Raw genomic sequence first — 26,949 nt, forward strand, 5'->3', positions numbered from 1 at the left:
TGGTTTTGAGGAGCATCCATCCCTGTGCGTTTGACCTTGAATCCTCAGGCAGAGCGTGCACCAGGTTAACCACGTCGGCCCCCTATGACTGGACCAGTCTTGAGGTATTTGCAAGGACGGTTCTTATGGGAACCAGCCCCAATCCACAAAAGATGAGATCCTATAAAGGAATGAAATCAAAGTTCATCAAATTCTGTTCTGGGTGGCGGGTGGGCAGCCAGCACATTCCAGAAAACCAGCCTTCCCTTGGGCACATGTCCCCGGACCTCCCCGCTCCTCCCTACAGGGTAGGCACCTGTCACAGTGCTCCTGTGGGACTAGGGCCTGGCCCAGGAACAGGTCATGGGCTTGATGCCATCCATCTCAAGTCATACCCCAAAACCTCTGTATCCGCCTTGCGGAGGTGTCAGTCAGCAGAATGTTGTGACTGCCTTGTCTGCAGACTTTGGGGGCTGCCCTATGGCTGGGTAAGGATTGGGCCAGGGGCTGGGGCTGCAGACACCCGCACCAGGGCTCCCCAGCTCCATGCCTCTGCAGAGCAGATGTGCAGGGTACTTCCTTTCTGTGAGGCGGTTTGTACTGGGATGCTGGCATTACCCTTAGAGGCGATGCTACCCTTTGGCTGTGCCTGATTTCCCGACTACCCAACCCTGCCCAGGTTCCTCAAGTTAGAAACCCAAGGGAGGGAGGCAGCTTGTGCTGCAGATTCCGCATGGTGCCTTCTTGTGCCATCCGGATTGGGGGTGGCCCTGCTGGGACAGCTCTCTTAGTCCCTCCTCCTAGGGCCTTGAACTCATTTCAGGATAAGTTACAACTTCTTTTCTTGTTTTAGAAAGACATTATTTGGATCTTGCACATAGCTGTGAAAGTAAAAACAGGATTTATGATGTGGGGATTGAGGAAGAGTTTTGCAATGCACACCAAAGGAGAAGTAATGGCTTCCTCAGCTTCCCCTTGACAAAGGAGATTAATGTCCCTGACCACACTGGTGACAGCAGGCAGCAGAGCCAAAATAGATCTTCATGCTGCCAAGAGGAGGCTCCCAGTACCCCTCCCATCTGGCTTCCAAGGAGTTGTCCGAGGAGACAGCTCCCTACATCTTTCTGGAGTCACAGGGCCAGTTCAGGGACAAATCTGTGCTTCCAGTGACATCCCCCATGTCTGTCCCCTGGGAGCTAGCTGTGGTGCCGCAGCCTCCTTGGCTTCCTGGTGTGTTGGGGACCCTCTGCTTCATCCACGGTCCAGCAAGGCACCAGGAGAGGCTGGGCCAGGTGCTACCTGTTTCTCTCTTTCCACGCCTTTCCCATCGCTGGGCCCAAATACCTCTGCATAGCCGCATGCCAATCACAGCAAGAAGACAAGAGCCTGCTGACCATGTCTGGGTCCAGGAGGGCTCGATGGCAAGCCTGCCTCAGCTGGGAAGCACTGGCTGAGGCACAGGCTGGGTCTGCCTCAGTGCACAAAGGCTGGCTCTTTGTATCAGAGGCAGAAGGACCTGGAAGACAGGGAAGCAACAGAAGTGAGGACACAAAATGATGAGTAATATGGGGATGGCTGTGCTCTGGAAGAGGGGACATGAGTCGGGGGTGGGAGTTTCCAAAGATGTTCAGCTCCCACTGGGGTGGCAGGCCATGGGACTGCTTGCTCAGCTTATCTGGACTGCCAGCTGTATGGCGAGGGTCCACCTGAGAGTGGGGGCTTTGTCCGTATGTCAGCAGGACCTTCTGAGCCCCCAGGGCCACTACTCCCTCACGCAGTCACCACCTCTCAGCTGGCTTCTCTCAGTAGGCCCCGGTCCTATGGGGCTTCTTCCTTCCCCTTCTGCAGGTGCTGCCACAGGATGGCCAGTGTCCCAGACAGCTAGCCCCTGTTGTCTGAGCAAGGTGTGCACATACGGCACCTGGTGTGGATGTAATTTTGACTTTGTTCAGAAATCAAGATGGAGTCACATTTTTCAGACCATTCAAAGCAAGTGGGAGATACATGGAGACAGGGCCACATGTGTCCTCTCTCCATCTCAAGCCAGAGTCTCAGAGCCAACATGATGGGTCCTGCTGGCTGCAACCCTGTAGTTTCCGTCAATCAGCAGCAGACTGTCTTTGTAAGCCCCCCAACTGTCCTGCTTAACAAGCACCCCACTCTTCTAGCTCTATGATCATTTTGACAGGCAGCTTAGTGGTTTCTCTTAACCTTGTGGTTTTGCCCTTACTTGCCTGCTCCGTTTTGTGTCTGCTGTGACGTGATCCAAGCGCATCTCCAATCTGTCTCCCTGACAAGCCCCGAGGAAAACTGTCCATATAACCCAACCAGGATCTTTGTTCATTTCTCAGTCAACACTGGGCACTTTCTCTCCCTCACTCGCTCCTGGCTGCAGAGGACAGGATGAGGGACAATGTCGCAGTGGTGATAGAGGTGCTGGCAGGCCTTCTGGGTCGATGACAAAAGGGGACAGGTGACCGTGTGTCCTCTGCAGTCTGTGGCCCCAGACAGGAAGCCTAGGGTGGAGTGGCTAGGAGGTCCAGGCTGGGAGGCCAGCCCTAAGAAGCTGGGCAGCAGATCTTGGGTGGCAGGTCCCCAGGCGGGCCTCGTCCTGCAGTGGAGTCAGTGCTGGGAGCCACAGCAGGGGCCCAGGGGCAGCCAGGGGGACAGACTGAGTGGCTGGGGGACGGGGGAGCCAGGGCTGACTTTGCCCCCATGTCCTCTGTGATGCCCCTCCCGCCCTATCCACACATAACACACCAGCCTTACTCCCTAGGCACCCCTGGGGGATTCTTCCAGCTTTGTTGCCTCCAAGACCACAACCAAAATCTGATCAATGGTGGCATGAACAGGGGGAGGCTCTGTGACTTCTGCACTAGGATGTCCGGGGGTGGGCAGCCGGAATTGGATGCAGCACCGTGACAATGTCACCTGCGACCTTATGCCTTCCTTCTTTAACATCATTTTATTAGGAAAAAATAAAGTTAATAATTGTGGCTTTTGATTTAGGAAATAAACTTAATCCATGCAAATGCTCCAACCTCAAATAATGAGTCCTAAATACAAGGAGAGCATTCTTCTTTAGACATGTTTAAATATAGCTTACAAGTATCAATGGGCCACTAACTAGGCCACCCTACAGCTCAGATTGCCTCCTGCTTAGTCAAATATCAAGATTTTATTAGTGGAAACTTAGTCACTATTTTTCTTCCCTTTGCACTCCCCAACCCCCAGCTTTACTGAGGTGTAATTTACACCTAACATTGTATATAAAGTGTATGAGATTGTTTTATGCATTTCTAAATTGCAAAATGACCACAATGACCTTTGTTGACATATCCTTCAGCTCACAAAGTGGTGAAAACTTACGTCTACTCTCTTAGCAAAGCTCAAGCATACAAGGGAGGATGATAAATGATAGTCACCAGGCTGTGCGTTGCCTCCCAGGACTGTCCGCCTTACAGCTGGAAGTTTGTGCCTTTCACTAACATCTCTATCCCCCGCTCAGCCCCTGGGTACCACCATTCCACTCCACTTCTAAGATTTTGGCTTTTTAAAATTCCACCTTGAAGTGAGATCATATGGTATTTGTCTTTCTCTCTCTGACTTATTTCAGTTAGCATATGCCCTCAAGGTCCATCCATGTTGACACAAATGGTAGGGTTTCCTTCTTTTTCACAGCTGGGTAATATTCCATTGTATAGCTCTCACATCCTCTTTACCCACTTGTCTGTAGATGGACACTTGGGTTGTTTCCATGTCTTGGCTACTGTGAATAATGCTGAAATGAATGTGGGGTGCAGATATCTCTTCAAGAATATGATTTCATTTCCTTTGAATAAATACCCAGAAGTAAGATTACTGGATCATGTGGTAATTCTATTTTTAATTTTTTGAGGTGCCTCCATATTGCTTCCCCAGTGGCTACACCAATTTACATTCCCACCAGCAGTGTAGAAGGGTTCCCTTTTCTCCACACCTCTATGAGGATTTATCTGTTTTTTGACAGTGGCTTCTCTGACAGGTGTGAGCTGACTTCCCACTGTGGTCTTGGTCTGCATTTCCCCAGTGGTTAGGGGTGTCAGCCTTTCGTTTGCCTGTTGGCTGTTTTTATGTCTTCGGAAAAACACCTATTCGGGTCCTTTGCCCATTTTCAAGTATGTTAGTCACTATTCCTCTTGCTCCCTTAGTTCTGCCTCAGTAAACCTTTATTACTTCATAACTGTTTTGCACATTGTGAACAGCAGCTGCAGAGTTTGCCCTGGACCCTGTAGTGACTTTGGGTTTATTCTAAGGGAGACAGGCACTGCCAGGGGCTTCTGAGTGGAGAAGGGGAGATGAGGGGGTGCACTGGCAGTGCAGGGCAGGAGCAGTAGGTAAATGGAGAGGGTGTGGAGTCTGGGCAGAGACGGTGACCTACTGGGACAGGGACAGTGGTGGAGGGGTGAGGAACAGCTGGTGCAGGGTGCATGCTGGGAAAGGCTGGCTGAGACTTGCTGGTGTGCTGGAAGTGGAGTATCAGGGACAGAGGCACACCCAGGAGACTCCAAAGCATTTGACCAGAGCACCTGGGAGAATGACTTGCTGCTCATTGGACAGCAAAGATGCAGGGTTCTGGGATGGTGTCGGGAGATGCTATTGTCCATCCTAGGGAAACTGCCAGGGAATTGAATGTACATGTCTGGAATCCAGAGAAGCCTGGGCTAGAGAAAAAGTTCTGGGTGTTGTCAGTGTAGAGAGATGGGTTTAAAGTTTGCACCTTCCTGTAGAGTGAATGGAGATGGAGAGGAGAAGAGGTCTGGGGCCCTAACCTTGGGCCCCTGATGCTTAGAGGTCAGGCGGGTGGACAGGGGCCAGTGAGGGAGGGCTGAAAGAGCAGCCATGAAGGCAGGTGGAAGACCAGGAGGGAGAGTGTATCTGCAGCACCCAACAGGAAAGGTGCTCAAGAAGGAGGGAGTGACAGGCTTTGTTGGATTCTGCCAGTGGGCCCAGGAAGCTGGCCTGATGATGGACCAGCAGGTCCAGCCACATGGAGTGTGGCAGTGGCTTGGACAAGAGTGGTCACGAAGGCCGAGAAGGCAGTCCACAGAGCAGGCTGGAACAGAGGTGGCTCTTGAGCGTCTCTAAGTGGAGAAGAGACATGGGACAAGAGCTAGAGGAGGGATGGAGCCTCTAGGAGGGTTCTGAGGATTCTGACGGGATGGGATCTGGTGCACAAGGGCGGATTTGGCCCTAGACAAGAGCAGACAATTCCTCCCTTGTGCTGGGAAAGAGGAGTGTGGGCCCAGCACCCAAGATAGAGGGTGCCCATAAGTCATTGCGGTTTGGATTTCTGAAAAATTCACTTGCATATAAAGTTCAAACAATTTGTGAAATGAAACCCAGAGAGAATTCACTAGAAATTTTAAGTTGCTTGTGCCTGGTTTTCTTGTTTGCTTTGTTCTGCAGATGACAAGTTCTATGTCCAGGTATATCACAAAAGATGTCAGATGCATTAAAAGCCAGCCTCCCTGCAATCAACTGTGCTAAACCTTGAATAAATTCTCTTTGCTCCTTTTGAAGATTGTTCACATTTTTTTTTTTTTTTTTAGATAATTATTTTTTATTGAAGGGTAGTTGACACACAGTATTACATTACATTAGTTTCAGGTGTACAACACAGTGATTCAACATTTATATACATGATAATTCTAAGTACCAGCTATCACCATACCAAGTTGTTACAAGATTTTGACTATATTCCTTATGCTATACATTACATCCCGGTTGCTTATTTATTTTACAATTGGAAGTGTGTACTTTTTCTTGGTTGTTGTTGTTAGGGCATCTCTCATATTTATTGATCAAATGGTTGTTAACAACAATAAAATTCTGTATAGGGGAGTCAATGCTCAATGCACAATCATTAATCCACCCCAAGCCTAATTTTTGTCAGTCTCCAATCTTCTGAAGCATAACGAACAAGTTCTTACATGGAGAACAAATTCTTACATAGTGAATAAGTTCTTACATGGTGAACAGTACAAGGGCAGTCATCACAGAAACTTTTGGTTTTGCTCATGCATTATGAACTATAAACAGTCAGTTCAAATATGAATACCCATTTGATTTTTATACTTGATTTATATGTGGATACCACATTTCTCTCTTTATTATTTTTAATAAGATGCTGAAGTGGTAGGTAGATACAACATAAAGGTAGAAAACATAGTTTAGTGTTGTAAGAGAGCAAATGTAGATGATCAGGTGTGTGCCTGTAGACTATGTGTTAATCCAAGCTAGACAAGGGCAATAAAACACCCACGTATGCAGAAGATTTCTCTCAGAACAGGGGGGGTGAGGTTCTAAGCCTCACCTCTGTTGATCCCCAATTTCTCACCTGATGACCCCCCTGCGACTGTGCCTGTCTTAGGTTGTTCCTCCCTTGAGGAATCTTACCCGTCTCTGGCTAACCAGTCATCTTCCGGGGCGATTGTTCACATTTTGTCTAGGAGTTTTTAAAATGCCCAATTGCACAAGGACTGTATGGGCACCTGTTCATCCCCACTTCTCCCTCTAAGACACCCTCCCTCTCCAGAGCACATGTTGCCACATCTTTCTCTTGATACCCCTCCCAAATTTTCTTACTGTAGCAGAATAGGCATAACACAACATTTTCCATCTAAACCATTTTTAACCGTACAACTCAGTGGTATTAAGTACATTTATATTATTGTATAACCATCACCATATCCGTCTCTAGAACTTTCCTTCTGACAAAACTGAAACTCTGTCTCCATGAAACGCTAAATCCCCCCAGCTTTTGTATGGCTCAGGTGTCTTCTCTGCGTCCTCTTAACCCAAGTGCTAAGTAGTCTCTGTGCCCTTAAAACTTCTTTTGCGATGTTATTGTTCACTTTGAAAATCCCCTATCCCTCTTTTTTTTCCTCTCTGCTGAAGAGCAGGCTGACCGTCTCCTCCCAAGAATGAAAGCCTTTATTTTCTCTCTGCCTCTTGAAGCCAGTAGCAGGTAGTTTATAAAATAACAAAACCCCACGACATCCTGCCCAAACAGGTCTGGAAGGTGCTTGTGCTCTAAAGTCAGGGATTGGGGTCCATGTGTATGTGGCAGCAACACAAAATAGTAAGAGACACACAGATGCTGCAGTCCAGTGATCCAGAAATTTCTCTTCTACAACCAAGATATGCACAGAGGTTTCTGTTCAACACAGTGTTTTTTGTACGTAAGAGTGGAAAATGGGAGTTGCCTCCACGCTTACCAGTAGGGACTTGGCCAAAATCTATATGGATTCCAATGCAACCATTAAAAATCACGTTTGAGTTTCATACATGGGAAAACATTTATGTTATAACATTAGGGGAAAAATATAAGCTGTCAAAGTCAAAATTTTTTGTTTTAAGTTATGGCTGCATAGAAAGACATGGTAGAAAACCACTGTGTTAAACAATGGTTATCTCTGGGAGGTGAAATACTGTGTAATTCTAAACTTGTATACATTTCTTTATTTTTGTATTTTCTATGTGCATCTATCTCTTTTATTAGGAAAAGATATATATAGTATAAAATAAACACATTGAAAACTGAAAATCTTGCCTAGTACTTGGAGAAATGCACATTAAAATTTTCTGTTTGTTTCCACCTAAGTAAATGAGGAAATGTGGGACAAAAGAGTAATTTTCCTGCCACCCATGTTTTGTGGTTTCAGGACTGTGTAGGGCGTGTCTGGGGAGGAACGCTGCCTGTTGCCTAACAACAGGGTATGTAAGACAGGAGTGGAAATGGCAGATGGCAGTGTGTGCCCTTGAGGGACCAGCTTAGCCCTCCTGTGGATGGAGGGCACCTCCAAGAGAAACCAGATAGTTTTGTTTACTAAGACTTATTTCTCTCACTTGCTCTCAGATAACACTGCTTTGAGGCAGCTCAGCATGTGGTTGCCAACTCAGCAAGTTAAGCAAATGATATTGTAAGTCACGCTGAGACTGAAGGGGTCCCATGGCCAGGGCAGTGGGGCGTGGGTGGAGAAGAAAGTCACCTTCCAGGCTGGGACAGACGATCAAGTTTGGAGGGCAGTCACAGGTGGAACCCAGGGGGGCCTTGCAGAGTGGGATTGTTGGCCTTGCGGGGCCAGATGGGAGCTCTCTCCCTGGGTGCTCAGAGGCAGCATCTCAGAAAGAGATGGTGGGAGGCCCGCCAGGCCACATACGCACGCCAGGTGTGAGGGATTGTGGGCAGGAGAGCTCTTCCCAATAACACAGAGTGGAGCCTCGCTCTCTCTGCGTGGCAGGTCCCTGGGAAGCTGACTTCTCCCACAGGTGGTCATTTGACGGACACAGAACAAACCTAAAGTGAGTAGGATTATTTGGAAGGGACTGGGCATCTCCCCCAGTGCTAGAGGAGCCTCAGGACATGGCTGTCCTTGACAGCAGCCCTCTGGTTAAGGCTCCATCCAGCCACCCTGACCCTGCTGGAGGGCACTGACAGCATTTGCCTCGGGGCATCCCGGGAGACTTTGCCAATGACTCTGTTGACAGTCTTCATTAGAGAAGTGATGTCAGGAGGAACAGCTGTCACCAAAGGCTGCACCACCCAGGCTGCACCTGTCATGGTGAGCGGACTGACTAGGCGAGACCCTGTACTCTGGAGGGCAGGGCGCCCCTCCCTGCCTAAGCCAGCCTCCTGCAGACCATCTCTCTGGGCTTTTCCGTGGCTCCTGTGTTCTCTGTTCTTAGAGGCGGGACTGGTCTGTGTTTCAGTCAACATGAGGAAGGGGTCAGTAGACTGAGAGCCAAGGGACCTGCCCTCGTTGGTTAACTGATCCTGGGCCAGCCTTGGGCCCTCTCTGGGCCTCCTTTCCCTTACCTGCAACATGTGGGCTTGGACCTAGTTATCTTCTCTGATTCTGGGGATGAGAAAAACAAGAGAGAAGACAGTAACCTTGCTGGGAAAGTTTCAGTCTGATAATTATAAGAATTTCAGTCTGATAATTAAAACTGAAAAAGTCAAAATAGTGACCATCACCTACTGGAGCTTGATTTACAGGCCTGCACATGAGCTTGAGGGAGGTGAGCTTTTTACACCCTCACAATAACCCCAGGGTGTGGGTGCTGCTTTGACTCTTATTTTTCTAATGGGAAAACTGAGCCTCAGAGATTTTAAAGGCCCTACCTAAGTCAGAGGGTTAGCACTGGGGCCCAGCCACTGATCTCTCTGCCCTGGGTCCACTGCCTCCCTCTGCTTTGGGGGATCCAGAGCTCAGAAGAGGGTCTGATCCAGTTGTGCTCTTAGCACCAATCACCCTTTCCAAGTGTTCCTTCCCTTATTTAGATACCAACATCATTGTTGTTTAGGGGTTTTCAATGAACTTCCTTATTTTTCCCCTCTTCTGCTTATTCAGCAAAATGACCCAGTGTTTCTTACGGTAGGAATTTGATTTTCTAGAAATGAAGGCGTCTGTTTGTCTACTTTTGCTTATCAGCTGAAGAATTTTCCCCTCCCTTCTTGGCAGTCCAGAAGAGTTAAAATTTAATTTAAGGTTTTGCTTCAACATGGGGACAAGGACCCAGGGATGATGAAGCAGACCTGTGGGCACCCCCAGGAGAGCACCCCTCCCTGGGTGGATTGAACTATGTTCTGAGAGGCCCCCTACCCACTCTGCTGCTGTGCCTTTCGATGGTCCCCAACTCCGTGACGTCCTGGGGTCCCCACACCCTCCGCTCTCACGTGTGCATGCCGTCCTCAGGCCCAGAAGGCCAGCCTCTCCTTGCCTGGGGGGTTCCTTGCCACCGACGACTCAGGCCCTACGCCCTTGTTACCAGCTCGTGCAAGGCATGTGCTGCTTTGCTTTTCTCCACTCTGCATTCAAAGATTGAAGTACTAAGGGCCACGTCCTGGTCCTGCTCACCCTGGGAACAGCTCTGGGTCTGAGCTCATGGGCTGCATATAACAGATGCTCAAAAAGGATTCTGTAATATACTAATTCCACATGTCCATGTCAGAAACCAAAAATTCTTGGTGCCCTTTGCTCCAGTTATCCCCATGGCAAGGAATTTACCCAAAGGAAATCACTGAAGAGGAGAAAGGAAATTGCACAGCTAGAAATGCTGTAAAATATGTATTTGCTAAATATTAGAAACAAGTGAAATACTTATACACAGACACTGGTAAGTAAATAATAGTATGTGATCTTGACGGAACATGATTCATTTTCTCATGCACTGAGCAGGCGCACTGCCAGGAGGTATCAGATCTACAGCCATGAGTCAGCTGCCTTCAGCGAATACAACACCTGGCAAAGCCTTCTGGAGCCATCTGTAGTAAGAGAGAGCTATTTTGGCCTATGATAAGAAAAACAAAAGCAGATCACACAACTGTGCATTATGGTTACAGCTCTGTGGGCATCTGATACAACTCCAAACATTCTGAGTGGGAACAGGGTCTGGGTGGACAAAGGCAAAAATTGCATGGTTAGATTATATATAGATGACATTTTCTTCAGCACTATTACAATTATTCTTCAAGCTTTGAAGTGTTAGACCATCCGAACATTTACTGACAAAAGAAAGCTGCTCCAGTGACCCTGGGGCTCCAGGTTGGCAGGGATGTGAAGGACGGGGGGTTTCTCCAGATGGGCAGGGCTCTGGGGAGGGAATGTTCATGACAGCCTGGAGCAGTGGGTGAGGAAGGCTTACTAGGACCCCCGCCAGGGCCAGCTACGAGCCAGCCTCCCCCGTGTCTGAGTGACATCAAGCATCGGGGCCTGCAGCATCTGCCAACATCCCACTTAAGCACAGTGCCAGGTTGGGGGACAGCTGGACACCAGACATGAGGTTCGGGACCTGTAGGAGCTGGTGGCCAGCTCCTCATGCTGGAAGGGTTGCTGCCTTTGTGAAAAGTCCCATTACCTCCACTCTACAGATGAGGCAACTGAAGCGCTGTTGGCCCCAAGCTGCCCAGCAAGCTGGTGATAGAGCTGGGATTGGAGCCATCCCTTCTCAGCTGGGGCCAGAGTTCCCTCTATGTGTCCCGTGGGGCCCCTGGGTTCTGGGAGCAGGTGGTGATGTGTGAGGCCAGATGGAAGAGCCTGGGCTAGTGGGGCAGGTTGGGGAGGAGAGACAACAGGGAATCTGCTGGTGTGACCATGATGGAGGGTCTCAGGGGCAGGCATTGGAGTTTGGCCTTGATGCAGGGGGGCACAGGGGAACCCTTGTAGGTTTGGGGACACGAGAGCAGGGGTTTCAGGAAGAGGAGGCTGGTGGTGTGTGTGTGCTGGCTGGTGTGACCAGTGGGGAGGCTGAGCTGCTTTGCCAATGGAAAAGTTCTCTCTGATCAGAACAGTACCTGCCCACCCCCTACCAAGCTTCTTGGAACTATGTCCTCCGGCATCTCTACCCGTGAGGTTGGAATGGAAGCTTCACCTTGTGGACCCCTTCCCTGTGGATACCACCACCTGGCCGGAGGGGATCAGATACAAACTTGGTCAGTCAGAACCCTCCCTGGGAATTCTGACCTTGGGACCAGAGAAAGGGATGGGTCTCACTCGCTTTCAATGACAAAGCTGTGTTATTTGAGTCTGGGAGCTCTGTCACCTCTCAGAAACCTGAGAGTCAGAGAGGAAATTCTGGCTAGATGCAAGCCCTCATTTCCCCTCATGCTGAGGGCTCAGCCACACCCTTGCCCATGCCACTATGTGAATGATTCTCACCACCTCCCTTTTAGCTAAGCTGGTCTGATTAAATTTTTGTCCTTTGTAAACAAAAAAGTCCTGACATTTGCAGTAAGAGACAAGCCTACCCTTTAGCTTTCAAATTTTTAGGATAATTCTCAAAAAAACCTTAGGGCTGCGTTTTGGGCACCGGGTCCATCCTTTCTTGCATGTAAGAAATAAAGTCTGTCCCTGTTACCCGGTGTGCAACTCAGGAACCGCAGGCTCTGTAGGGATGAGGCTCTGGGGCCTTTCAGAGAAGGATGGATGTTTTTCCTTCACTGGTGTTGTGAGTGAGACTGCTGCTCAGCATGCTCTCCCGCCTGCTGCTCTGGGATTCCCACGGGGTGAAGCTGACGTGGGCAGGGTGGCCACGCCGGCCAGCCAGGCACCTCTTGTGCAGGTGCAACAGGTATCTTCTGAACTTCTCCCCAGCAAATGCATAGATAAGGGGGTTGAGGCAGCAGTGGGTGAATGCAATAGTCTCGGTCACATTGATGGCCAGCCTCAAAGTCCGCTTCACGTCGCAGCTGGGAAAGAAGTCATACAGATCGAGTGTGTCTAAGAAAAGCATGACATTGTAGGGTGTCCAGAAGAGGAAGAACGTGATGACCACCAGGAGGATCAGTCTGATGGCTTTGGCTTTCTTGTGGTTCTTGCAGGAACACAGTGTGCGGATGATTCTGAAGTAACAGTAAGTCAAAATGATCAGGGGCAGCAGAAAGCCAATGGAAACGACCTCCATGTTGCGGAGCACAGGCCAGATTTCCTCCAGGGCCTCGGGGAAGTTTCCAAAGCACTCATTGTCGGCTTCTTTTGTGAACATGAACTGGGGCGTGGCCAGCAAGGCTGCAGCTGCCCAGACACTGAGGCTGACGGTGACGCCGTGCTGCACGGTCCGGCTGTTCATGGAGTTGGCAGCCAGGACAATGGCCTGGTACCTGTCAATGCTGATGATGGTGATGAAGAATATGCCTCCAAAGAAGCCCACAAAGAAAAAGGCGGTGGTGAGTTTGCACACAGCGTTGTTAAAGCCCTGCTGGCTTATCAGATAGTGAGTCCAGAAGGGCAGCGTGGCTACAAAGAGTAGGTCTGACAGGGCCAGGTTCAGGAGGTAAATGTCGGTGATGCTCTTGGGCCCCCGGCTGTTGATGAGAGCAAACACCACCAGCAAGTTTCCCACCAGCCCCAAGGCAAAGACCAGGCAGTAGACTATGGACAGGAAGATATTCCTGAAGGCCACGATGTCCCCCATGTCACAGGCTCCTGCAAGCTCGTAGAACTCAAAATCTTCCAAAACCGAGTCAAGGGATTGGGTGGGCATGGTGAAGGCCTGGCGCAGAGAGGAAAACAAGTCACCATGTTAATTCTCAGGGAAACGGGGAATTCTGATCACATAGGCAGACTGGAAGACAAGCCCTGGATGGGTGCCGGCTGAACACGTTTCCCAGTGTCATGCACCCCGCCCTGTTTGACCCCCCAGTCCTCTGATGGAGACAGTGATATCCTTTGACAGAAGTAAAAGTCTCACAGGTCCCTGAGAGATTCAGCGACTTGCCCAAAGCTATCAATAAATGGCTGGGCTACCGTTTGAATCTAGGCCTTTCAAAATTTGAGACAGATCTTTTTCTCTTTGATTTTCAAAAGTCTACCCAAAACATAGCTAGCCTGACCAGCGTGTGGCTAGGGGGAGGGTGGGCTGTGGGCAGGAAGGGGTGGATGTGGGGTACAGCCATAGTTCACGCCTGTGGTCCCAGCCTCCCAGGGCAATCCATCAGCCCCCTTTATTTCCTCTTCCTCTGCCTGCTGCACCCCAGTTTCTCCTCTGCATGAGGCAAGATGGAAGAGAGAGGTCTCAGACATGCCAGAGGCCAGCCCAAACCTGCACCCAGAAGCCCTCCTCTTAGTTTGAGCCTGTTTATTTCACTCTTCCTCTCAGGCCCATCAAGTCCTTGTCATCCTTAAGGGATGAGATGGTCACAACTGTCTTGTCTTGGTTTGCGCAGGACTGTCCTGGTTTTGGCACTGGAAGTCTTACAGGTCAGAAACCCATCAGATCTGAGCAAACCGGTAGCCAGCCATCCCAGGACACCAGGTGAAAGCCAGAAGTGGTCTTGTGTCACGAAGGGGCTGACTGGTCCAAGATGGGGGGACTGGGCTTGGCCTGGGCCTGGGGGCTAACTAACCCATCATTACTGGTGACACCCCCACCACCCCACTTCATGTTGCCCTGGCCTTCCCCCCTGTTATTTCCTGTTTCCCTCTGGGCAAAAACTGAAACAAGGTATTTCTGCCCAGGTTGGAAGCAGCCCTGGTCCCCAGCCTCCCAGCCAGGACTTGCTCGTCACCCGCTCCAGGGGCAGCCCTTTGCCCTTTGCCCTGGCCCCCGGCCTCCTCCTTGTGACACCACTCACAGCATTCAGAGCACACACATCCTTGTCGCAGCCTCCCGCCCGACCACGACTACAGGCAAAGCTCACACTTCTCTGGCCAAGGGAGTTTCCACACCCTGGGGCCTCTTTTTCATGCTGGTTTAACCAAGGCCACGTCTGGTGAGGGCCCACCCAGCCAGGCCCTCCCTCTCCCTCTCCCTTCCCAGCCTCTGCCTGGTGTCCTGGCCCATCCTACCCAGACTCCCAGGAGGGCGTGGGCCCAGGCTTTCTGATGGGGTGCCCCGGGCTGAGGTGGAGTTCTCACCCCCAGGGAGAGCATGTACTTTCTCTGCTTTAGGCTGAATTGATAATATTTAGATTTAACCATATGAAACAGGAGCTACACAAATGCCAGTTTAAAATAGCTCAAGCTGAGATGTGGGGCAACAGGGGAATGGCTACCTGGAGCAGGTGGCTTGCTGCAGAGGCCTTTCTGCCCTGACATGCTGCGTAGGAGTGGGAAGAGTCAAGCCCTTGGTGGTTGTGCAGGAGGGCCAGCTGACTCTCCCCACCCTCCTCCCCGTGTCCCGGTGAAGGACACTGGCAAAGCTGACCTCGGCAGGCCGAGGCCGTTGAAAGTGATGTTACCTGCACTCAGTCCTGCAGCTCAGGCACTCTGTGCTATTGGATTAGCTTGATTTTGCCCTGTCTGCATAAGGTGGGTGTGATTTCACTCTTGGCCCTATGTGTCCACACAGGGACCTCTGCACACTTCCCAGCAGGGGTGCCTGGGTCGTGGAGGAAGGGGAGCAGGGAGGAGGGAGGGTAAGGCTGCAGTAGGCCTCTCCCGCGCCTGCATCCCGGCTGTCCTCTCTGGCCCAGGGACGGGTGAACTTGGGGCCTCAACCTGCTCATCTGCAAGACTGCGATTCACTCTCATGCCTGTTTGCAGGGCTGTTCTGAGGTGCGTGCCTGGCAACCTGCGTTGCACGCAGCGGGCACTTAATAAATGCGTGGAGTGAGGAGACAGAGGCCTTTGGACTTCAGGAATCATCCAGGCTGCCTGTGGACTGCACTGTTTGTATAGTTCCCTCCCACCCTAGGCATGTGGGCATTTGGTCTCTAAAGGTTGTTTCATTTCTTTTCCCCTGAAATATAAGTTTTCTTATCAGATTTTTTTTTTTCGTGGAGGAAGGGGGAGACAGTCATCCTTTACTGAGCTTTTACTGGATTGTCAGGCCCATTGCTAAATACTCCACCTTACCTGCTCGGTGCTCTTGACAATCCTGAAAGGACAGTCCTACATCCAATTCCCCTCCCTGCTGAATGGCTCCAGGGGTACTGGTGACAGGAGACGGGAGCTGGGACAGAGGATGGGGAAGGCAGGGAGAATCAGAAACAAACCCTTGCTGGGCCGAGTGGCAAGGAGGTCCCAGGTCAGCCCTGCCTTGCGAGTGCCCAGCCCAGGGTTGCCCTGGCACAGCACCCCCTTATCCAACTTGCACCAAGACCCCAAAGGAGCCAGGGTGGTCCTGGTTGGAGGGGACGAGTGACAGCCCCACAGCTTTGGGCTCAGCAGGGCAGGAGGGCACATGGAGACACCTGTTGGGAACAGTCTCAATCACAGAGGCCATCATCTCAATGGTAGGAGTCCAGACAGATGCGGATGGAGACAGAATGAGGGGAGTGTGTCCACCTGTCTTCTGCAGATGGGTGCAACCTCAGGTGGCACTCTGGGAGGGTGATTTGGCCTGACTGCTGACCTTATTTCTTATTAAGAGCAAATAGCTGGTCAGGGGGTATGGTCCAGCTTGGGACCACTACCTGTCATCCAGAAGGTCTGCTCAGGGCAGCTCAGCAACATCTGGCAGTCTCCTCCTGGCTACCTGCTGACCGGATTGCCCTGCAAAGACCCCTGAACTGTCCCCTTTTCCTGAGAACTTTGCATGCACACAGTTTGATTCCCTGGATGAGCAATTCTCCACCTGCCACAGACAGGAACAGGAGGGACACAGCTGTCAATGAGCTCCTACGTGAGTCAGGAACCACACTGGCCACTTCTGAGACCTGTTGTTCATACCATCCACAGCTCCATTGCACACACTCTGGCCACAAGAGGCACGGCAAGGGTTAGCACCTGGCTGTTCTCATGGCCGAAGTGGGGAGCGGGGTGCACACTCAAGTCCTGCTTGTCCACCTGAGAGGAGGGAGATGGGCTGGCACAGGGCCAAACCCAGCGGGGAGACGACAGAGCCAGCACAGAGCGAGGGGTGAAGCAGCTAGGGCAGCCGGCTATTCTGCCTCTCATGGCTCCCCCTCCCTGCCCCACTGCACTGAGAGCACGAAAATAAAAAGCATTTCAGTGGCTTACAGGAGATGGTGCTAGAGTCAGGCTCACACATGTGCTCAAGGGAACACGAGTGCCGCGGTCACTACAGTGAGGAAATGTGACGAAGGGAGACAGCCCATGTCCGTCAGCGGGGACTGATAACAAATACTAAACATCTGTTTTTCAAACAAACAAACGAATACACAAACAACCAATTTGTATGTTCTGTGATGAAACAATTAAGACATACTGGTAAGTGAAGAAAGCCAGGTGAAGCCCATGTGTGCAGTGTGTGGGGTGTAGGGTGCATGTGTGCATGTGCTTATATAAAGTCTGTGTGTCTCCAGAGGGACACACTACGAAGCGACAGCAATGCCCCTGAACAGGGGTCCTGGAGACCACAGCACAGCGGGAAGGAGACTTGGTTTTCACTGTAAACCTGTGGCATTTTTTTTACCATGTACACCTACTACCTATCCTGGGATAATTTTTCATTAACTGAGTTGAAATTTTTAAAATAAAAGTATAATATGAGTCATATGAAAAATTAAAATAAACCAGTGAGCAAATAGCCTTAGCCAGTCAGTCACTGGCAGCATGCGAAAGCTGCTCCATACACTGTGGCCAACACATGGAAGGATTATTACCTCTACTTCAAGGGCAGGTTGAGGCATCCGAGGGGCGGATAACTCAAGGCCACAAGCTGGCAGGTGACAGGGCGTCAGTCTGGGCCTGGGGGCTGCCAGCTTCAGCACATTCCTCCCATTTTCCTTGCATTCCCTGCCCCAGACTGGGGATTCCCAGACAACAGTGTCCCATCTGGCTCTGCCTGCCAGCGTTCACCAGAGGGATGGGCTGGCACAGAGCAGATGCCTCAGGGTGTTTGTTGAGTGAATATTGTATCTAGACCTTTGTTCAAAGGCTTCCATGGAGGAGGGATGACAGCAGCCTCTTTGCTGACAGTTCCCCAAGGTGCCCAGTAACGCCAATGTCCTGCCCTTTCTGCCATGGGCCAGGGCTCTTGAATTCTCTGAACTTCGTGGAAGCTGTGAGTTGGATGGGTGGGTGAGGAGAGGCTCCATCACCGAGTGAGTGCAGGCCCTCCAGCTCCCCAAGAGGGGCCCCGGGCACAGCGCCCTTCCCTGTTCCCTGCAGCTGTTGAGCACATCTGATTGCCACAGACACCAGCTCCCATCTAAGCAAAAGTGGAGGTCTGGTGGCTGCCCTGACTCCCTATTCTTGGATGGATGGGAAGGGGATTTACAGTGGGAACCCAGCCTTGTCAGCCAAGCCCTGGGAGTGTGGGCTGTTTATATCAGGAGGCTGACCTCTGGCAGGGCTTCCTCCACCGCTAATTATTCTGCTAAACCAGGCAGCCTTGTCTAGGTGGGCCCGAGTGGGAGGACCTTTCAGTTCTGGGTCCTCTGAGATGTGCCAGGACCATGAACAAGGCCAGAGGGTGAGCCTCCAGGGAGGCCAAAGGGCTGCTAGTGCCCTGACTGGTTGTCATGTAGGTGGACACAGGCTTTCCTGCCTCCGGGGCTCCAGGAACCAAGCGCAGGTGTCCAAGGAGGAGCCGCAGCAGCATCTAGATGGAGGGGAGCAGCTGCCCGCCGACGGGCCACACAAGGGACCGTGAGCCGAGGAGCCCTCTGCACAGCCAGGGCCTCCCACCCTGCATTCCACTAAGTCAAGGTTTTGCTACACGGTGTCCAGCTGGGCAGGTGGAGCTGAGCCCCAAACAGCACCGTGAGCCGCAGGAGCACATCCCATCCCCACCAAAAATCTCCACCAGCTCCCGATACTGTTGTGCTTCCTCCGTGCACTTCCTCTTCTCAGGCAGCTCATTTCTTTTTTAGCTTCTTCTGGTCACCTCACCCGCTGCTCCCTCAGCTTCCCTTTTCTGCACTTCCCACCCTCTTGGTCATCCAGACCCATTTTCTTGTGTCCCACAGCCTGTTCACGCTGCTCCCCTCTCTTTGGCTTCATGTCCACTGTTTTCTAGATCCAGGGCAGCAACTTCTGGTTTTTACCCTCCTTGGTCTCTATTTACGGCTTTTTAAGCCTTGAGGGAAGACCAGGTTTGAGGTGCAGTTTAATGCTGAGAAAACTGAGGGGTTTAATTTTTGTTCTTTGGATCAAAGAACCCCAGGGTAGGGCTTGAACCCTGATGCCTGTGTCACCTGGGAGATGCCTTTGTTCACTGACCACCCCAGCATCCGAGGTCCTCCCCAGAAAGCCCTGGGGTGGAAACACAAGAGTGCATGCCTGCTGAGGGTCATGCACAGAAGATCCTGGTTAATTCTCTGCATGATGCCAGTGAGAAATGACCACCGCCCACACAAATTAAACCACAGCTCAGAGAGATTTGGAAAGCCCAACCCAGGGGCCAGCAGAGCCAGAGGCAACTCCTCACAAAGCCACGGTCCCTGCACCGCACCACGCTGTCCCTCCTGCGGGGAGCCTGCAGCCACTTCTCCAGAACTAGATAGAACTGAACAGCGCAGGCACAGCCCACTAAGGGGAGTGGGGCCCAGGGTGCAACCTGAGCACTCTCCCTGGGCTTCTCCTCCCAGACTCAGGACCCCACAGGCTGACCCTCAGGGAGACAGGGGTGGGGCACAGAGGGGGTGTATTATTCTTCAGTCACAACTTGGTGCTCTTCACTGCCAGCCCTCCAAATCTAGCTCCCATCACAGTGGTGACAGAACTGGGATCCTTTCTTCTGGAGAAGGAAAAGGCTGCAGGGTCCTGCCTCCAAAGATGTGGGGAGGCAAGCTTTTCCAGACCCTGTACTTCAGAGGGGCCCAACCCATCATGGGCAGCTAGGAGACCCAGGCAGCTCACGCCCAGCTCTGCCTCAGTTTCCTGAGTGTGAAATGAGAGCATCAGACCAGAGCACTCCTAAGGGCCAGCTCTGGCACACTCAGCTTTTCAACAAGGATGGAAGAGAAGGAAGCATTTTTAAAGAGCAACACAGGTCCTGGGTCAGCTCCAGGGTGGCCTCTAGTCGACAGAAGTGTTCTCCTAGGGAACACGAGGCTTTGGTCTTGCAGCCGCCAGCATCCAGGTGAGGTTCAGTCTGGAGACAGAGCCAGAGCAGCTGATTTCGAGACCCGATCGACAGCCCGTGAGCCTCACCTTACAGTAGGTGGGAAGGTTCTCAGCGTGGCCCCAAACCCGACCTCACTGTCTGGGCCCCAAGTTTACCAGGGATTACCTGATGGGATTCATTTACAGTGGAACCTGTTTAATGACACCCCTTGGGGTGCAGGGAGAGTCACAGCTGAGAGGGCAGAGGCGGGGCCAATGGGGGCTCGAACCCCATGCCAAGGACCCTACGTTCCACCACTCCTACCCAGGGCCTGCGTAGGCAAACCAAGTTTCTATTCCTCAGCAACAAGCCCACCTGGAGCAACACGGAATTACCCCCCCATCAGGGGAAACTGCCCCTCTGCAGACCCTGCCGTGTTCTGGGTCTGAGCGCCTCCCTTCCATTCCTCTTCAGGGCGCTTTACAGCATTTATCTCTGTCAAAGTGACCTGAGAAATTTTGAAAGGAAATGCTTTGCCTTTTTTTTTTCAATAATTGGGGGAGAGATCAATGTTGCTCATGTAATTGTATATTAATGATACCAAAATAAAAATAAAAATAAAAAATTTTTTAAAGGAAAAAATTAATAAATAATTGGGGGAGAGATGGGCTTGTTTATTAATTAGTAATTAAGTCAACATCTTTAAATGTCTATCATGTGCCAGTGTAAGGGCAAACAAAAGTAAGGGGTGTAATTCTCCATGAAAATAAAGGAAGAGATTCCCTTTGCCTTCTTTTTCTGGGAGCATTTGCTTTAGCAAGCTTGTCCTGGAAAATATTTCCTCCTCTTTGAAACGTGGGTTTAATGGCCTTTTGAAAATAATGGTAGCTTCTTCTGGCAGCTTTACAACTTGGGAGTGTCTTTCTCCAGGACTGGGGAGCCATCTGTTTGAAATGGAGTCACCCAGAGCCCCTGATCGTAGTTTCTGTGGGGCTCAGAGCCTGCCTGGGAGGGTGCCTTGCCCCAGCTTCCTGGCTGCATCCCATCATGGACATGGAAGTTGATTTCTTCTTGGACGAAGTGCATCTGCTCATACAGACGACCCCCCAGCTGCCGTGGAGGAGGTAGGATGACTCTGTGGGACTGTCCAGCTCTCCTGAGCACCCGCCACAGGTACGCTGGGTGAGAGGCTGTATCTGCCTGGCTGTTCGAACATGGGAAGGCTTTCTGGCTTGGCCCTGCCTTAGCGAATTGCCTACAATGCACAATGCATTCCACTTTAATGTCTGCTCAGTAAGAAAACGGTTTTCTTGACTGTCTTAATGGAGAGGCTTTTGCGGGTTGGAGATTTTATTTTTAATTTTATTTCCCCAATGCTAGACACAGTGCTGAATCCTGTGGAGGTAAAAGTGGCTAAGATAAAGTGTCTGTAAATTGTTATTGTTTAGCAGGAGAATGTAAAGAAAATTGTGGGGAACGCAAGGTTGAGAGCGTTTAAGCAAAGTCTGACAGGCGGGGAGGATCTTCCAGGTAGACAGCGGTGGGAGAGGAAAGTGGGTGGGGTTCGGAGCCAAGGCACCAAGGGTCTAAGAACGGGGAGGCTTCCTGGGCTGTGAGGCCAGGCAGGGAGGGTGTGAGTGTGAGGGAATGTGCTAGAAGCAGAAGGAAGAGAGGGGGCTGAGTTGGGAGGGGCTGAGACATTCTGGAGCTTCCTGGAGATTCCAGTTAGTCTGAGTGGAGGTTCAGAAAGACGCAGAGAAAGCAGACTGGGGTAGACAGAGGGGCCTTGAATCCCACGCATAAGGAGCTGTGAGAAAAAGTTATAAAAGGCTTTGAAATAGGCAAAACTTAAAAATGACTGGGTGTTCTATCTGGCACACCCTCCGAGCTAGCTCCCCCTTTCACCTTCTAGGCTAATTTGCAACTTGAAAGTTTTGGAGGCTGACAGCAGTGCAGTAATTCTTGTTCATGGACACAGAAGTTGTGCCTGGTGGAGATGCACTGGAGGACCGCCCTGCAGACAGGGCTGACTCAGCGCTTGTCTGTGAATCAGCTCAGCATTGCTGGGAGTATCTCATCCTGGTTGCCACTGTGGTTCAGTCAGTTCCTTGTCGTTGCTGCGTGGACCACACTGTGTGAGTGCCCCACTGTGCCCTCTGCCCTGCTGTAGATGCACACCCAGGTGGCTCTCAGGTTGGGGTCACTGCCCTGGACATGTTTGTGTGTGCACCTGCACCTCCTACAGCGTACCTGCATTTTAGAGACACAGACCTACTGCATGGATTCATGTACCTGCAGGTCCAAAAAGGCAGTGATAATTCATATTGTGCAGGGATACAAACTGGGCAGGGGAGCGGCCGTGGGCTGGGGAGGTGTTGTGAGACTAGAAGCAAAGAAGCAATAGCCTGAAAAGCCAGGATTGCCGCAACTTCCCTGAGGGCCGGGATGGCGTTCAGGAAGGGCACTGAGGGAGGCTGCTGGGGGCTGGCCCATCCTCCCCTGCTGTCCGGATGATGGTTTGGTGGGAGATCGAGTCATGTAAGTCGAAAGCTGCTCACTGCTCTGAGTGTGCTGTGCTTCAGGGAGCACAGGCATAAGCAAAGTGCAAAGAGGGCACGTGGAAGGTGTCTCCTCCCTTCCAAGATGCTAATACAGAACGCTTGCGCTTTGGCAGGACCAAACGATGAGGCTGTGAGAGCCCCACTGTAGCCGGGGAGCCCAGAGCAATCCAGCCATGGGGCCTGTGCCTTCAGAGCCCAGATGGGATTCAGCGGGGAGCCTCGCCTGGGCAGAGTCGCAGCACAGGGAATGTGAGCCACGGGCGTCTCCAGGCTGAGTTGGGACAGGTTAGCGAAGTCTTTGTCGCCACCTGGGCCCTCTGACCTTCCAGGGGCAAGAGAGCCCCTCAGCCGGATTGCTGATCTCAGCTGGGTGAGAACTGTTTCCTGCTGCATGCCCCCCTGGGAGCGTAAAGCAAAGAGAAGGCAGAGGATGCAGCTCCACGTGGGCCGCCTCCCCCAGGGTGCAGGTGCCCCTTGCACCAGAATCCTCGGGCTCCAGCTAGCCTGTCCCTGAGCAGGCCCTCGAAGTCCTGGCACACGAGTTTCCCTGCCCTCCTCTTGCACGGTTCAATCTGCTTCCTTTTGGTTCCAAGTTTGTTCTACCTCCAGTTTTCTATCCTAATTTGAAAAAGAAGAAGAACTTTTGGGGAGCAGGGGAATCCTGAACTGCCCTGGCCCTTCTCCTGACCCAGCTGTGACTCTACAGGGCAGAGACCGCAGGGTCTGTGAGGACATGGAGGCCAAGTACAAGCCAAGCTAGTGGATGACAAGCCTCGGCCACCCTCACCGGCCGTGTGTCCTGATGCCTGGCACCTCATGTGTGTTTACTCATAATTTCTTCCTGGGGACCGTGTTTTCCAAACACACAGACCTTCCGGGCTGCGTGTCCTCACAATGATCATGACAGCACATGCCAACATTGAATGTTGAGTCTATGCCAGTGATTTAGTCATTAAAATAGCTTTCATGATAAATGCATGTTCTTTATAAAAAAAGTAGATGGCACAAAAAAGCATGGAAATAAAAGAAAAACCAAACTCAACTCTACAACCTAACTTCCAGAATCAACCACAGTTAGGTTTTAGCTTTTTCACATCCAATCATGATGCATATTTGATATTCATGTTAACTATATCCATCTTTAAAATGCAGATGTTAATTTGAAAGCCTTTTTTTTCTAATGAATTTTCAAGCACACGTCAAAGCAGGCAAACCTCCTGCATCCACCACCCCACTTCAAGTGAGCAGCTCACAGTCAGTATTGCACCTGCTCCTCTAATCCTACTGGTTTACTTAACAGTAAGTCCAGACCTCAGGGCATTTCTCCTGTAGACAGCTAAATGTGAGTCTCTAAAAGAGTAAGAACTCTTTGTAGAAATAGCAACTTCAATGCTCTTTCTCACCCCAAAAAGCTGAGCGTTCCTCAATATCACCCAGGGGCAGTTTGAACTGATGCTTTTCTGTAGTGTCTCATTGTGGGCATTTCCCCAGCCCTTGAAACATAACTACCACGTCCCTGGGCCAGCACATGACCAGTGGGCACCTGAGGCCCCTGCCCCCATGCCCCTTGGACATTCAGCCTGCAGCACCTTCAGGAGAATGGTCTGTCTTATCAGGGTGCAAAGCAAACCCACTTGCTAACCCACTTTGACATCTGACCACCGTACTCCACCCGCGAGCCCACAGGTGCCAGCCATGTCCTCTGCTCCTACCTGGGCTGAGCCTGGGAAGGGAACTCTGGTGTCCAATCAGCCACCCTGTCCCACGCAGACTCTGTCAGAGTGTCTCCCTCTCCCGGCTCCCAGGGCATCTTTATTTGCGAAGCCAGCCAATAGTGGCTGGTTTCCTGTGAGGTTGGCTATCTTTAGATGCTGCTGTGGGCAAGCTCGGAAGCTCCGGCAAGAGGCCAGCTGAGACAGGAGGGTCTGAACTCGAGGACCTGGCAGACCCCAGTGGGTGGAGACCACACGGCTTGGTGGGGTGAGGACTCCAGGGTGTTGTTTCCCCCACACAGTGGAGGGCAGGGAGCAGGGCTTTGCGAATGGCCCTGGGAGGTAAGTTGAGCCTGTTTTTTGCCCATGAGAGGGGACCCTCAGTACTCACAGGTCCATTGGGATGCCAAGTAGAGAAGCCTTGGGCTTTGCCCTCAAAGTGTGGTCCTGGGCACAGAAGAGATGCAGCCCCTCAGGCCCTGCCTGGGCCTCCGGATTAGACTCTGCAGGAAATCGGTAAACGCTCAGCCCAAAAAGCACCCAGTGAGCGCCTGGCTGGGAGACACTTAGCAGCTGTTCCCCTCATGTCCCTCCTTCCAGGCCCTTCATGGCTCTCTGAGCCCAGGAGCTCAGACTTCACTACACACTGGCTGGGGTCCTGTCCCCACACCCCATAGCTGCCCTGGCCCAGCTGCTGGGGAGCACAACCCCGACTCTTCCAGGCTAGAGTCCTGCTCCTGGTCCCCCAACTCCTCCTCTGGCTGCAGCTCAAATCCTAACCACAGGGACTCCCGCCTTCCTACCACTTCCTTACTGCCTGACTCACTGCTTCTGATCCAGCCTGCGCTGGTCTGACTTGGGTGGACCTCAGTGCACATATATTCAGTGTCCAGGGACCCACCATGGCCTGCCCACCTGCCTCCCCAGCTCCCACGGCCAGCCAGAACAGAGCCTTGGGCTGGGTGGCGTGCCAGCCTTTGAGAAAGTCCACCTCGGTTTCCTTTCCTTATTCCCTCAGCCTCAGTGTTTGGCCACTTTTCCCTACCTGTGGCCAGGAGGCTACAGCCTCCTCCTCTAAACTGGCCCTTTCTCATCCTTACCCCACAGCCACCTGTCTTGGATGCCCAATGGGGCCAGCTCCTCGGCTCCCTCCCCAATCCCCATGTCTTCCCCTTCTCAGGCTGCTCCTTGGCCAAGACTCTTGGTCCCTGTCTCTGGGTCCCACGGTCTCCTGGACAATCTCACCCTCTGCATCAACAAGCCGCTCTGAGATCTGATGCCCTCACCTCTGCCTCCAGCAGGCCCATGTGGCCTCTGGTGCCCATCCGCATCCCTTACCGCTCTTGCCATTTACCCATTGACCATTCTCCACCCAAACCAGGGGGCTCTTTCTGAAACCCACACCATAATTTAGCCCCTCCAGGGCTCTCCTCTGCCAGTTTAAGTCCTGGGCTTTGTGTGTGGCCATCGCCTGATCCTTGCTCACGTTCCCCTCCTCTCTTGCCCCTCCAGCTTGCTCCACATTCAGCTGCTCTTCCCTCCCCCCTGGGTGGGCTGATGGACCTGGGACACCCCTGTATCCTCCCTTGAAGACAACAAGTATGCCTATGGTTCCATGGATGCTGACAGAAGGCAGGCCTCATGACTCACCACCTGGCCAGTGGCATACCTGTGGCCACTGCCCCGCCTCCCAGATCCCACAGTGTGGGTGATGGGCCTGGCAGAGGGGCCTAGGGCTTGAAGACCCTGCCCTTTCATCGCAAGCAGTGAGCAAGCCTGCTTGTGGCCTCACACAAGCATCACCTCATCCCTTGACAGCAGACACCCAAGGAACGGGCCAAGGAAGGAGCAGCTGGACTTTGCATTCTGGGCAACTTGGTGAGATGGCATGCCTCCCTGGGCTTCCGCAGAGGGGTCTCTGGCTCTGCCCTGGGAACGTCCCCCTCCCTGGGCCCTGTCCGCCCCTCCCCTGGGCCAGTCCTCTCTCCTTATCTTCCCAGCCCCTTTGGTTCATCCTTGTGAAGGTGAGCAGAACACACCGTCCCCAGATATGCTGCCTGATATTGATAGATTGTTTATTTTGAACCGTAGGCACTTGAAAATGGGCAAGTGCAAAGAGAGATTTCTCTTTAACTCTTCTTATTTGCCTCAAGACAGATCCTCCAAAGTAACTCAGTTGTCATAAATGCTCCCCCTGGGAGGTTCATCAACCCAGGAAGATTGACCCTGAGCAGAGCAGAAGAGGCTACAGGTCCTGATGCCACACACAGTGAACTTTGTCGCAAACTATCTGTCTTCCATTTATTCTTCGAAGGGCCCATCACCTTTCCTAAAAATCTTTATTCTCCCCTAAGTGGTGTACGTGCCCCTGCCCTTTCCCTATCAAGCTGGTATTTCAGCCTGAATTCTAAAGCCATGCAGAAGTGTTACTCCTTTTTCTTGGGTGTCTGAGTGAGGTACACAAGTTAATAACCTTCTATTTATTTTTCTTCTGTTAATCTGTCTCTTACTACAGTGGTTTTGGCAAAGAATTCAGAAGATAGAGGGAAAGTGATTATTCCTCCCCTACAGTTTCTGGAGACCCAGTGGGGTCTCTGGGACACCTTCCTTGCTCTGGGGTCTGCAGATGTGATCCTGCGAAAGCCAGCAGAAGCCAGCGAAGGGTAAGAATGTGTTTCCTCCCCTACACTTGTTTACAAGTTCTTCATCACCCTCAGCTTCCCTTCTAATTGAGATGGTGACTGCCAAGCGCAGCCGGGCTGGCCGGGGCGCCAGAGCCATGGAGAAGCCAGTGATGGGCAGTCTGCAGGGGAGGGCAGCTCGGTGGGAGGGGCACGAGGATGTGGCCACGCCCTGCATGTCAGACGGAGCTCCTCCCCCTGGATGCTGCGGGCCTGGGGTGAGGACAGCAAATTTCTGCCCTGCACAGGTATGGGCTGGATGATGGGTAAGTGCTCTGAGCAGGTAAACTCAAGTCTCCGTGGCCCTGAAGCTGCTACCCTCCTTCTACAGGTGAGAAAACCGGGGAAAAGGGGAGGTTCTATAAGTTGCTCAAGGCCACAGAGCTGGTAGTGAGGATTTGACGTTAGGATTTAGCAGAGCCAGGATTTGATGTTAACATTTACATTTTGAGGTCTCTGCCACCCAGTCTCAGTGGGGGTGACATTGCCTCTAAGGTGGAGAAAACTGGTTCCTGTGCTTTATGTCTGAAGCACAGATGTGCACATGGTACATAAACAGCACTTCTATGCTGCTAAAAT

The 26,949-nt window shown here is 51.7% G+C and overlaps 1 protein-coding gene and 1 long non-coding RNA gene across 4 annotated transcripts; one reads left to right on the plus strand and one right to left on the minus strand.

The window, feature by feature from the left end:
- Positions 1-11,194: 11,194 nt before the first annotated feature.
- On the minus strand, positions 11,195-24,410 carry CX3CR1 (C-X3-C motif chemokine receptor 1). Of its 3 annotated transcripts, XM_036921680.2 has the most exons (3): positions 23,690-24,410; positions 19,792-19,924; positions 11,195-13,014 (listed from the first exon to the last, which is right to left on the minus strand). In XM_036921680.2, the coding sequence occupies exon 3, from the start codon at positions 13,003-13,005 to the stop codon at positions 11,935-11,937; it is 1,071 nt and encodes a 356-aa protein (XP_036777575.2). In that variant the 5' UTR covers positions 13,006-13,014; positions 19,792-19,924; positions 23,690-24,410; the 3' UTR covers positions 11,195-11,934. The 3 variants fall into 3 exon arrangements, with proteins under 3 accessions (XP_036777575.2, XP_036777574.2, XP_036777573.2); XM_036921679.2 differs by lacking the exon at positions 19,792-19,924 and having other exon boundaries at positions 23,690-24,408; XM_036921678.2 differs by lacking the exons at positions 19,792-19,924; positions 23,690-24,410 and adding an exon at positions 14,310-14,602.
- Positions 12,560-15,226, plus strand: LOC130680610 (uncharacterized). Its single transcript, XR_008993630.1, has 2 exons — positions 12,560-12,688; positions 15,006-15,226. It is a non-coding gene; the product is annotated as an uncharacterized LOC130680610 (long non-coding RNA).
- Positions 24,411-26,949: the final 2,539 nt, after the last annotated feature.

Source organism: Manis pentadactyla, chromosome 14 (genome assembly GCF_030020395.1).
Source record: "Manis pentadactyla isolate mManPen7 chromosome 14, mManPen7.hap1, whole genome shotgun sequence".
NCBI classification, from domain to species: Eukaryota; Metazoa; Chordata; class Mammalia; order Pholidota; family Manidae; genus Manis; species Manis pentadactyla.

Excerpts from the sequence above, each read along its gene's own strand:
- CX3CR1 (XM_036921678.2), bottom strand. The coding sequence starts at position 14,441 with ATGGTTAAATCTAAATATTATCAATTCAGCCTAAAGCAGAGAAAGTAC. Across the intron at positions 13,015-14,309 it reads ACGCCCTCCTGGGAGTCTGG|GCCTTCACCATGCCCACCCA; the intron begins GTAGGATGGGCC and ends TCTCTGCGCCAG.